This window comes from Carettochelys insculpta, chromosome 18, assembly GCF_033958435.1.
Source record: "Carettochelys insculpta isolate YL-2023 chromosome 18, ASM3395843v1, whole genome shotgun sequence".
Lineage (NCBI taxonomy): Eukaryota > Metazoa > Chordata > Testudines > Carettochelyidae > Carettochelys > Carettochelys insculpta.
Window position 1 is genome coordinate 5176554 of NC_134154.1, and position 13045 is coordinate 5189598.

At 41.4% G+C, this 13045-nt stretch overlaps 1 protein-coding gene and 1 long non-coding RNA gene across 3 annotated transcripts in view; one reads left to right on the top strand and one right to left on the bottom strand.

The window, feature by feature from the left end:
* LOC142022799 (uncharacterized) overlaps positions 1-1825 on the bottom strand; it is a 30211-nt gene extending 28386 nt beyond the window's left edge. Inside the window, exon 1 of the long non-coding RNA XR_012648045.1 lies at positions 1777-1825. This is a non-coding gene — a long non-coding RNA (uncharacterized LOC142022799). The remainder of the gene's footprint in view (positions 1-1776) is intronic.
* CIT (citron rho-interacting serine/threonine kinase) overlaps positions 1-13045 on the top strand; it is a 116033-nt gene that overhangs the window by 43116 nt on the left and 59872 nt on the right. For both annotated transcript variants that reach the window (XM_075013019.1, XM_075013020.1), the window contains exons 13-15: positions 10710-10880; positions 11485-11538; positions 12744-12797. In XM_075013019.1, the coding sequence (XP_074869120.1) occupies positions 10710-10880; positions 11485-11538; positions 12744-12797 (279 nt within the window). The remainder of the gene's footprint in view (positions 1-10709; positions 10881-11484; positions 11539-12743; positions 12798-13045) is intronic.

The following is a 13045-nucleotide window of genomic DNA, read 5'->3' on the forward strand; positions in this document are numbered from 1 at the left end:
AAGTGAAGAGATCAGGCTCTTGTCCCCCTGGTGCACAAAGAGGTTCCATTGGTGCAAGCATCCTCCTCTGCATCCCCAGATGAGGCCATTGTGGGGGCTCCACCTGTAGTTCTATAGGATGATGCAAGGGCCAATCAGGACTTTTTGAAAAGGATGGCCTTTAGCCTAGATTGCCAGACAGAGGAGCTGGAGGAGCCTCTGGGCACCTTCTTTGGGATACTTTGGGAAATTCTGAGTAATAATTGTCAATGAAAGTGACCCAGTGGTCAGAACAGCACTCTAGAGCCGTGTCTACACGTGCACGCTACTTCGAAGTAGCAGCACTAACTTTGAAATAGCGCCCGTCATGGCTACACGCGTCGGGCGCTATTTCGAAGTTAACTTCGACGTTAGGCGGCGAGACGTCGAAGTTGCTATCCTCATCAGGAGATGGGGATAGCGCCCTACTTCAATGTTCAACGTTGAAGTAGGGACCATGTAGTCATTGCGCGTCCCACAACTTCGAAATAGTGGGGTCCACCATGGCGGCCATCAGCTGAGGGGTTGAGACACGCTCTCTCTCGAGCCTCTGCGGGGCTCTATGGTCACCGTGGGCAGCAGCCCTTAGCCCAGGGCTTCTGGCTGCTGCTGCGGCAGCTGGGGATCCATGCTGCAGGCACAGGGTCTGCAACCAGTTGTCGGCTCTGTGTGTCTTGTGGTGTTTAGTGCAACTGTGTCTGGGAGGGGCCCTTTAAGGGAGCGGCTTGCTGTTGAGTCCGCCCTGTGATCCTGTCTGCAGCTGTGCCTGGCACCCTTATTTCGATGTGCTACTTTGGCGTGTGGACGTTCCCTCGCAGCGCCTATTTCGATGTGGTGCTGCGCAACGTCGAAGTTGAACATCAACGTTGCCAGCCCTGGAGGACGTGTAGATGTTATACATCGAAATAGCCTATTTCGATGTTGCTACATCGAAATAAGCTATTTCGATGTAGGCTTCACGTGTAGACGTAGCATAGGTGGCAGATGCGGTGGACTGTGTGGCTCATACCATGCCAACAGCTGTGTCCATGTTTCGGGCATCTTGGCTGTTCCTTTCAGCTCTCTCCATGGAGGCACAGCAGTCAATTCAAGATTTCCCCTTTAATGGGAATGCCTTATTTGCGGAGCAGATAAACACAGAGCTGCATGGGTTGAAGGACTCCCATACAACCCTAAAGACTCTGGGCTTGTACATCCCTGGGCCTGCACATAGAAAGTTCAAACTTCAGCCTTCTCAACTCCACAGATCCTATTCTTGCCACAAGCTTGTGCAAGGTGAATACAGGGGATATAAGATGAGGCCAAGTAAACAGTCCCAGCAAATGCCACTTGTGAGGATCCACCTTTTGACTTCCCTGGATCTTCCCCCATTTTATTTGCCCATCATTTACGCTATTTCCTCCCTGCCTGACACTCTATAACTATGGACTGATGGGTACTAAGTATGGTGCAGCATGGCTATGACCTTCAACTAACCTTTCCCCCCAACATGCACATGCACAAAGCCCCCCACACCATTCCTCTTCAAGTGCCCCTCTCACGAGAATCTGTTTGTGCAAGAAGTCAAGGCGTTAATATTTTATGAAACTCAAGTTCTGCATTATCTCCCCGGCCCCTCTCATCCACTCTCTGGATTTGGGAGGTTGGTATGTTGCCCTTGATCACAAGTCTGTGAGGTTCCATATCTTGATTTTCCCAGCTCCCCCCACACTCCACAAAGGGCACAATTGCTTTCTATGACTTATGGTCAGTACCTACCATTATCAGCTTGTGGTCTTCCCATTTGTCCTTGCCAGACCTCACCAAATATATGTCAATAATAGTGGCTTATCTCCACCAGAACATATCCTTATCTTGGCAATTGTCTTCTCAGAGGTAACTCTAAGTCCAAGGTCCAAAGGGGAGTTGATTGCTCCTTCACACATCATCAGCTCAGCCTGTTGATAAACAACAACAAAAAAAATCAAAATTCGTACCTGACTAGAGGATCAAATACCTCAATGAAGTGATTGACTTGACCTCGGCTATGGTGTTGCTACTGCCAGAGAGGTTCTGTTTGAGGACAGATCTCATTACGCAGATCTTTGCCTCTGCTGACCACTGCCATAATCTATCTCTGTCTTGTTGGGCATATGGCAGCCACGGCAGACTCAGGCTGTAACCTCTCCAGCAATGCCTGGCATTGGTCTTCTCATCCTCCAGGCATTGCCTGGATTGAGTCATGACTATTCCATTTGAGGTTTTCTGCTTGCTCTCTTTGTGGACGAATGGAAGAAACAGCATGGCAGGCATCTTGTTTCAGGACACGTCACATTTAGCTGAGTTGGTGTAGGATGCCTTGGATCTGGTCTGGGGCACCCCTCCCAGCATCCTTCAGGATGTGTGGTCCATGGAGGATATGGTGTGTCGCATAAATCTCAAGGAGCTCAGGCCAGCATACAGAGCATGTGAGGTCTTCCAGCCTTATCTGGCAGAGCATCCAGGTTCTGATGGATAACATGGCCATGATGCTCTACATCAACGGGCAGGGAGGAGCTTGCTCATCAGCACTCCATCTCTGGGACTTCTGTATCCTCCATGACATTCATCTGGAAACATGTCACCTCCCAAAGGCCAGGAACTCATTAGTCAACAGACTGAGCAGTTCTCAGCATGAATGGTATTCTCATGAACCTGGCAGTGCCCTCGCCATGTTAACCTGACCTCCTGTCCCATGTTCATGGTCACCTCCTGCAGCCCAATTTAGCATCCTTCCACCTCCTGGTGTGAGTGCTGCATGGCTGAATTTGGCAGAATGATTCCTGCTCCAAAGAAGAGCAGTTAGTCCTCCTGGAAAGCCAAAAGCTTTCAACCAGGCTAATGTATGTAGCAAAGTGGACTAGATTTTTGGTTTGGGCTCCAGAGAAGGGGATCTCCCACTGAGGCCCTCTGATAGACTAATTTGTACTACCTGATCCACTTGAAGTATCAGGGTATGGTGCACACTTTAATCAAAGTTCCTTTGGCAGTGATCTTGGCCTTCCATTTAAAGCCAGTCACTGTTCTCCCATATCATGGTGGTCAGGTTCTTAAAGGGCCTTGAGAGGTTCTTTCCATGTTCTGCAATGGCATCTTTACCTGGTCCTCTCCAGGCTTATGGAACCATGCTCCCTTTCACATCTATCATGTTTGATTTGGCAGAGTTGTGTTGCAATCTGCATGTCCTTAAACTCCTATCTGCCTTTAAGTGTACAGCTTGGAGTCACCTATGTTGAATGGACACAAAGACGAAAATACAGTTACCTGTTTCTGTAACTGGTATTCTTTGAGATGTGTTGATCGTGTCCATTCAATATCCTGCCCTTCTTTCCCACTGTTGGAGTTTTGGGCAAGAAGGAACTGACGGTGGTGGTGAGGATCTGGCAGCACCCTGTATATCATGGCATGTGCATTCCACTCCAGGGGCCTCTGGAACCATTCCTGTATGCTAAGAGAAAATCTTCCAGCACTGGTGCATGTGGCAAGCACACACACTTACTTTGAGAAGGCATGAACAACACATCTTGAAATACATGCTACACAAACAGGTAACTATCTTTTTAAGCAGTCAAGTTACATACGTTAACAGAGGTTAGCGTTGCTCTCACTTAGAGATCATCAGTCCTCACATGGAAGTTCTGAATTGTGAGAGAACCACATTAATCCATATCTTGTTTTTATTTGACTATTTTGAATGGCTACTTATCTTTGCATGCAGCTGTTTTTTCAGACCTATGTCACTGAACTGTTTTTTCCCCTCAACTTAGCTTCTTTTTTTTAAGTGGAAAAGATATTTGTTCAGATAATTTTTTCCTTCAGAAGAGTGGTAGAAGAATCATTATACTGTGAACTTTGTTTCACTGAAGATAGAGACAGAACTTAAATGAAAAATATACAAAAATATAACAATGTTTAAAAATAGCCAACAACACAGTATCTATTAAATTCTATGGTGTAATGGAAACACATATTGAGGAAAAAGAATTGAAATGTCTGTGGAGTTCAAACAATAGTTGGCAATCATCTACTGCTTTTCATCTTCAAAGCTCTTTACAAATATTAATTGACTAAAGTCTTTGTGTGTTAGACTTGTATGCACATAGCCCTTGGTAATAGCTTTTGTCTTGAGACGTATGCAAAGTTTCATGAAGTGCAGATACAACCATCAGGGTGTCGCAAAAATGTATATACATCTTCAGTATTCGTTTTTCTTGTTGTTTTGGAAAATGCCAGTGTTCTAAGGCTAGCTGCTTTGAGTGCTGTTGCTGCTTTAGTAGATTTTTAGACGTATTTGTTATATGTAGAATATTTTGTGTGATTATTAGGTTTTGAAAATGTACAATCTTATTTGTCAGAGGGTAGAAGTAAGAATTTTAATAAAACTTGTATGCTATCATGATTTGAACATAGTATCTTGTAACATAGACTTTGGCTAAGATTCATGAGAATGTTAAGGTGCAGTTTAGGTCACCAGAGGAAATGGTGTTCAAGAACCTACTACAGGGATCCTCTGAGTTATCTTAAGCTCAGGTTCTAGAGTGCTGCATAAACACATGGTAGTTTCTACTCACTCATACCAGTTGGTCAATTTTGGCAAATAAAAGATCTTGGAGACTTCTTTCAGGAAAAGGATATTAGGGTCTGAGGCTACATCTACACTTACTGGGAATGTCGACAGTTGCTACACAGTTTTAAGTATGGTAATTGCTTACTTAAAATTGATTTTGTTCCCTGTCCTCACCGCAGAATGTTGACAGGCATGCTCCTCATGCTGACATTCCTTAATTCTTGCAGCTTGCAAGGAGATCCAAGTGCTACATTGATCCTGCAACATGCAAAATGATGCCCTGGAAAATTGAACCTAAGTGTTCGATCTTCCACAGAGACTGGGAATGGCTCGCAGCTTACAAAGGCAGTTTCTCTGCTCTGGGTGCTAATATCTCCCCATTAGACTCTGACAGTGGACCATTCCCCCCGTCTGATCTGACTTTTTTTTCCCTCTTTTGATACATGCTACTGATGATGGGCCATTTCCAACTTGATTGAATAGACCTTGTCAGCTCTGGCCCTCCCTCTTACTGGGACCCCGCTCTTTAAAAACCCCTCTGAAACCACCCCCCCACTCATGCATCTGATGAAGCAGGTCTTTGCCCATGAAAGCTTATGCTCCAAAATATCTGTTAGTCTATAAGGTGCCACAAGACTTCTTGTTGATCTTCCACAGTTAATGTAGACCTAGTCTGACACAGGCAATGAAAAAGCTGCAGGGAAAACCCTAAAAAAAGCCATTCTTGGGGAGAATCCTGTTTTGCTCATGTTATTTAAATTACCAACAATAGCAAATCCCACAAGGAGAATAAAGTTCAGATATTAGATATTTCAGGGTAATGTCATAAATTCAATATTAATTTGGGTGCAACATACAAAGAAAGCATTATTATTTGTAGCTTGACATCTAGGCATTATTTGACTTTGTATATTTTTGCGTGACAGTTTTTAATCTCTGATTAGCCTTTATTTCAGCTTTTCTGTGTTCAGTTGCACACTGTTGGATGCATTAGGTTAAGATGTGGAAGTCATGAGGGGCTGTCTGTTTATATAGCTTGGATATCCAGAAGCAAGTAAAACTGAAATTTTATTTAACCATCCCATATTGATTAACTTTCTCAATGGCATGTGAAGTCTTGCTTGTACTTCCTTCATTAACTGATTGTTGCCCTAGAAATTGAGCATTTTGGGATGTGCTGTCGCAAATCGTATCTGAGCAGAGCGCACGCTTCTTCCAAGTGTTCTGCATTTGAACCCAGGAAAAAACTAAGGTGGATTGATTTAAATCAAGGCAGTTTAAATCACCAAGAAAAAAATCATTATTTAAATCAAGTTTCCCGCTGATACTACGTCTCACGTTTCTTAAATAATTGTGCAAATTTGATCACTAAAACATGTTCATTTACAGCTCAGTAAAGCATTTTACAGTATCTAGGAGGGTATACTTTGTGTAGTTTTTTTAAGATAACTTGTTTTTTTTTATTAATTTAGGATATATACTTAAAACTCATTAGCTGTCTGCAGCTCCAGTTGCAGTAGCAGTGCATAAGGAATGATGTACTTGACTTAAATTCTTGTACTCCAGGTGGAGCATAGGTCACCTACACAAGTCTCTTCCACTTCACTCTGTCTCAGGACAAAACTTCTAGCTGATCCCAGGAGTATCTCAGTTGTTGTCGTTCAGTCTCAGTAGATCTCCATATTGTCTTAGGTCTTCCTCTTTTACTTTTTCCTCATGGGTTCCATTGGAAAGCTTGGTGGACTATGCTGGATGATGGTTTTCTGAGAGTGTGGACTTGCTGTCTCCACTTTTTTCTCTTGATTTGAATGTCAAGAGATTCTTGTCCTGCTCTGTTCCAAAACTCCTCATTTGTGACGAAGTCTTGCCATTTGATGTGAAGGATGTACCTCAGGCATCTCTTTATGAATGTCTGTAGCTTGTGAATTGAAGGCTTTTTAGTACTCAAGGTCTCACATCCATACAAGAGTGCACTCTTCACATTTGTATTGAAGAGACGCAGTTTCGTCTTTGCAGATACTATTTGTGAACTCCATATGGCACAAAGAGTTTTGAATGCAGCTGTTGCTTTCCCTGTTCTAGTACTGATATCCGTGTCTGTTCCTACATTTCTGCCTATAATACTCCACAGGTGGGTGAGTGGCTCCACATCTTCCAGGTCATGCTCACCTAAAGTGGTGATGATGTTGGACTGGTTGATCCTCATTTTCTTGCTCTTATTCTTGTTCATGCTCAGTCCAGTCATTGAGGCAGCTTTGTTTAGTGTTGTGACTTCCATGCATTCATGTCAGCCTGTAAGGGTGGGCAGCATCATCAGCAAAATCAATGTCTTCCAGCTGTTTGAGAAGTGTCCACTGAATGCCCTGTTGATGGCAACCTGTTGTCCTGCTCATAATCCAGTCCATTGCGATCAAGAACAGGAAAGGTGACAATAGGCATCTTTGAAGCAGGTGAAACCTTCATCTACTCAGGACATGAAGAAGAGGGCACAATACAGATGCAAGGTGTGGGCTTTGTGTTCTCAAGAGAAGCATCTGGTGCTTTAATGGAATGGACAGGAATATCACCACACCTCATCACAGCCAGATTCTACACCAAAGTGCAGAAGGTACTGATTGTGCAATGTGATGCACCAACCAATGAAGCAGCTGAGGAATGTAAAACAAACTTCTGTGAGAAACTACAAAGTGCTGTGAACCAGAAAGCAAGGAAGGATGTCTTCATTTTGATGGGTGACCTCAGTACGAAAATTGGAGGTATAAATACAGGCAGAGAACAGAGCATGAGAAAAGAAGGCCTAAGCAACATGACTGAAAATGGAGAATGCTTCCATGACTTTTGTTCCTTCAATGGTTTGGTGATATGTGGTAGTGTTTTTCCACACAAAATGATCCATAAGGTCACCTGGGTTTCACCAGACCACCAATCAGAAAACCAGATTGATCACATCTGCATCATCAGTTCTTTCTGTAGATTGATATGAGACATACGTGCTAGAAGAGGAGCAGATGTATGTTCAGACCACCGTTTGGTCACGATGACACTCAAGTTCAACCTCAAGAGGTATAGCACAAAAGCGACCATGGTGGGATTGAGAAAATCCCCTGTAATGGTGCTGGTGAGGTGCTCTGTATATGACCGTGTCAACCTTTCTAGGCTCTGACTCAGATCCTCCTCTCCCTGTCCACCCTTCCTGTTACCAAAGTGAGTATGTTCCTTTGCCTGTTGGGTCATATGGTGGTGTGCACATATGTGGCTCCATTCGCCAGGCTATGCCAACATCCCCTCTAGTTGTGGCTGGCACCCATGTATCATTCTGGTCAGGACAACAAGGACATAGTCATCACAGTGCCCCGACATATCTGCAATGCTCTTGGTTGGTGGGTAGACCCACAGAAGATGCTGGTAGGCACCCTTTTCATGTCCTGTGACTACCATATCTATGGTACCAGACACATCCTATCTATGATGGTAGTCTTACTGAATGATTAAAATGATGTATTTTGCTTGCTACTGGTACTTTATTTAAAATATGTTTAGCTACATCACTGCTGCTAAAAGTACGAATAGATGATGCTGAGTTGTTGCAGATAGACAGTCTCTTATGCATAAATAGATCCTAAAATAAAATTCAAAAATGATTTTGAATAGTCGTTCTTCTCAGTTATTCTTATTCTATTGTTCAGTTAATCATTTACTTTTTTCAGAAAGGATGCAGATATAGTTCCAAATGAGCAAAAAAGGTAAGACTGACTGCACATAGAGTGCACTTAATTTTGGAGAGAGCCCCATTGAACTATCATTTCTGGGTTTTTTTTGGGAAAACAAGTATAGGATGAGGTTCCCTTGGAAAATCTAAATTATGCTGAAGTAAGATAGGGAATAGGTTTATGGCACCACTATTGTTCTGTGGCTATGATGTTCCAAAATAAGAGGCATGTATTATGTAATATAAAATGAGAAAACACCAGCCAGTGGCAATGGACACATCTAGGTTTCTCTTATTGCAGCTGTATTGTATACTTGGAAGATAGATTCCAAATCTTTTTACTCAAACAAGTCATAAAGATTAGCTAAGTTGAACTTTTTTCCCCTAGGAACATCCAACGTAGCAAACAGCTTGGAAATTTACTTGTTAAATCACACTTGTAGTAAAAAGCATAAAAAGTCTCGAAGAATGATGCATTACAAAGTGGATTATTGAAATTACTAATCAGTTGATCCGCATTGTTCTTCAGACCTCTTCATTCACATAATTTTCTTCCAATAAGGTTTTTCTTACGATGTTTCATTCTTGCAGTTAGGCCCTGCCTCCTCTTCTGCACTGGTTACATTTGACACTATTTTCCCTTTTTTACCCGGGAAGCACATTTATTCCAAGACAGGGTCTCTTTCTTGTGCTCAGAAGACATGAGTTTTTCTGTGGCAAAAGTGTGAGGGGTGTGTGTGTGTGGAATGGAGTGGAAGGGGTGTATATGAAGCTCTATGTGTGATGAATGTCTTTCCTTTTTCTTTTCAGTCCCCTCCACTCTTCCTTTCAATGCTACTTCTGTCTTTTCTTATATATTGTCTTTCTGTCTTTAAGCCAAAATCTTAAAACTTAATTTGCTGCTATGTTTGGCTCAGGTCCACCACCGCATAAGCACAGGACAAAACAAATCTTACTCAGCTTGTCTTTCTTTGTACATGTTACATTGAGTCTACAGAAAAACAGAAATTAAAAGCCTGGAACTTACAAGTAGCAACAGCTGGTAGTTGAGCTGGACAGACTATAGCCATTAATTCATTTTTATGAGACTTACAAGTGTAGTGTAGCATGTCTGTGATGAGATATAATTGTAAATGTTATTTTTAAATGAGAAATTTGGTACTGATGACTTTTGAAAAATTGAAAAACCCTGGTTTACAGAAAAATTGGATTTTATAATTTTTTAAAATGATTGATTTGTATCTATCTGGGGAAAAAGTAAAGGCACTGGATGATAAGGCACAGTTCGACAGAGTGAAATGAATCATAGTGTGTATATGAATTGTAAGAAAATAACATAGTCCGTTATGTCCTTTCTCCCATTCCCTTGTTTATATTGTGTACTTGTCTAGAATGCTCTTAGGGTGCGCATGCTCCCCATCCATCATGTAGGAGTATGTGTATATAGCTATAGACAGATAGATATAAATAAAATGAAGCTTTTTAAGAAAGGGACAATATTTGCTTTTCTGTAAGTATGTGTATGTATAAAGAACTATACAAATGCTTAATATTTAATAACAATGAATACTTACGGTTCCTCTGCTGAAGATTTCATTGGTCAGCTCAGGATCTATTGTCACTGCTTTTCACCTTGGATGCTTGCACTGATTGGACCAATCTATCAAAATGTTCTTTTTGTTCTTTCATTTTTAGGTGTTGTATTTTCCAGAATTTTTATTCCAAATCCTTTATTGTTGTTTAATGAAGAAGTGAATTACCTAAAATACTGATCTGACTCCTAGGGTTTATCCTCCAAAGGACTTTTACTTTAGGTTTAATATGTTTCTTTCCCAAGCTATCAAAAGAAACCAATAATGTGTTGGTTGGAGGCCACAACACATTTTTAGCTCCTCTTCTCCCACCTCTTTGTAGTACTTCTCATGTGATCATTCTTAATAACTTTGAGAGAATGTAACTGGATGTTTGACTGAGGCACAACTCTCAGACCCATATCTCTGTAAAAAACACTAACCTTCAGGGAGAGAAATAACATGCAAGTACTTTAACATTTGTTTAAAAAAATACAAACAAAATAACAAAAACAAAAAAACCCGAAGACCGTGAACATCTTTCTGCAGTGGAATTCCATCAAAAGGGATTTTTTAGTTACATTTCATATCTTCTCTGAGGTAATGTCTGGAAAATGACTTCATGGCTCTTTGTCATGAAAGATACAAGCCAGAAAGGAATGGATATTGTATTCTGCCTTGGCTCTCACCCTTTTACTTGGGGGTCATCCTCTCTTTTCATACTGGATCTACTTTCCGACTCTTCCATAGAGGTACTATCAGACTGGTTGCCACTTTTTGTTTCCTCTGTGGTGTCCAAAATGTAACATACCTTTTCCTCCCACAGGAGTATCAAGCCCAGGTGGAAGAGATGAGGTTAATGATGAATCAGTTAGAAGAAGATCTTATTTCAGCTCGTAGACGTAGTGATCTCTATGAATCAGAGTTGAGAGAGTCCCGATTGGCAGCTGAAGAATTCAAACGTAAAGCTACTGAAAGTCATAACAAACTACAGAAGGTAGTGAAGACTTCTTGAGTGAGATAGTATGCTCCTAGTTTCTAGTGTGTGTGTGGTTTTTTTTCTGGGGTTTATAAATGAGTTGCATTCAAGTCCATTGAAATTTGATACAGGTTGCATTGTTGGAAGCCATTTTGTATTAGAAGCATACAGGTTAAACCTCTCTAATTCGCTCCCTTGGGACTTGACTGGTGCCTGATGAGAGAATTTGCTAGACCATGGAAGGTCATGTTGTCTTGTGGTATTACCAACACTTCCACTGCTCACTGGGCTCCTAAAAGACATTCAGAGATAAATTACAGTGAAATCACAGCACAGACCACTGAGAGCCAAGACTGGTGGCTGTGAACGAATTTTATGGGACTGCAGGAAACTTGGCCACACCCATGATAAGTGGTCATCTAGCTAACTAACATCATTCCAGATTATGGATGTTGCCAGATGAGAGAGTTCTGGATTAGAGAGGTTCAGCTGGTAGTTGGAACAATTTAATTTATTCCATGTAAAGCTGTATACATTTAAACTGGCTGAGATCATGATTATAGGTGACATCCAAGATCCTAAGCCTCCTTCATTTATAAATTTTTATATTTTTAATTCATAGGCTAAAGACCATGGGAAAACTGAACTTGGAGAGCTGTATTCCAAACTGGAGAAGGTATGCTTCTTTAGTGTCAGTAGAGTTGTCTGCCTGATTCTTTCCAAGTATGTTATTGTGCTGAAGCCCCAAAATATTCATGGATAGTCAGTGTAGGAACAGACTTTTGTTCCTTTTCTTTGTGGACTGTTTTGTGTCATTTGGTTTAAAGCTGGGTTTGGTTAGTCCGTTTTCAACTGAATTTATAGGCTACATCTACACTACAGCAATTGTCGACAGAAGTCACTGTCAAAAGAGATCTACCAGCAAAATGTCTGCTGACAGATTGCATTTACACACAAAAGCAGATAGAAAGAACAATCCACTTTGTCTACGGAGAGCAGCCAGACTGGCCGTCCCTCTCTCGACAGAATGGCTGACCAGAAACTCTGCAAACAGGGCTGTCCAGTGAACCAAAAGCTCTGTCGACAAAAGGGCCCCAAAGCATCTACACTGCACTTTTATCAACAGAACTGTTATTCCACAACGCAGAGAGGGATAACGCTGTTGGGGGGAGAGTGCTCTGTTTTGTCGAGACTCAACAAAATGCCTTTTGTGTGTAGACGCTCTGAGTTTTGTCAACAAAGCTCTAGTGCAGACATGGCCATACAGTAGCTATGCCAAGACAAGCTATTATGTGCAATCTGTACTGGTGGTGGGTTAAAAGAAAAACATCTTGGCTACATCTACACTAGAAGCATCCGTCTACAGAAGTTACAGTCTGAAGAGATGTTCTGAGAAAACTTATGTGGACATATTGCGTCTACACATAGAAGTGGATCTTTTGATCTGCTCTTTGGACAAAAGGGCCCCTTGGAGTGTCTGCATGTTTTTTTTGTCAAGTTTGTTGACAAAACACATTTGTATATAGATGCTCTGTGAGTTTTGTCTACAAAACTCTCTAATGTGGATGTAGCCCTTGTTTATTATTATGAGGGAAGAATGGAAAATTAAAGTATGATTATTTTGAAAAATTAATGTATTTAGCTCTGCAGTCTTTGTCAAAGTGATTTATTTAGTAGCAGAATGGTAATGATTTAGAGGAAATGGAAATGGTTTAGAGGAAATCAGGAGAAGAAATGTGTTGGATCTTATGCAAGGTTGGAATTATAGGGAGAGAAAAAGATTCTGGGAAATGAGATTCCAGTAAATAAACAAACAAATAAATAAATAAATCATGAACATGGCAGACATTCATTTTTTTTTCTTCCTTATATTTTAACTAGACCAATGTAGAGCAGCAGACCAAAATCCAGGAGCTGCAGGAGAAACTGGCAAAGGTAAAGGACATGGACAAGTGAGATCCAGTGGATATAATGTACTGTATATTTTCAGGAAACCCCATTGGACAAGGTCCCTAATCACAGGCTCTTGAGTAAAGTAAGCTTTCATGGAATAAGAGGGACGGTCTCTCATGGCTTGGTAACTGGTTATAAGATAGTAAACCAGGGGTTTAACAAATTAACAAAAGGTTAATTTTCAGAATGGAGGGAGGTAAATAGTGGTGTCCCTCAGGAGCCTGTATTGG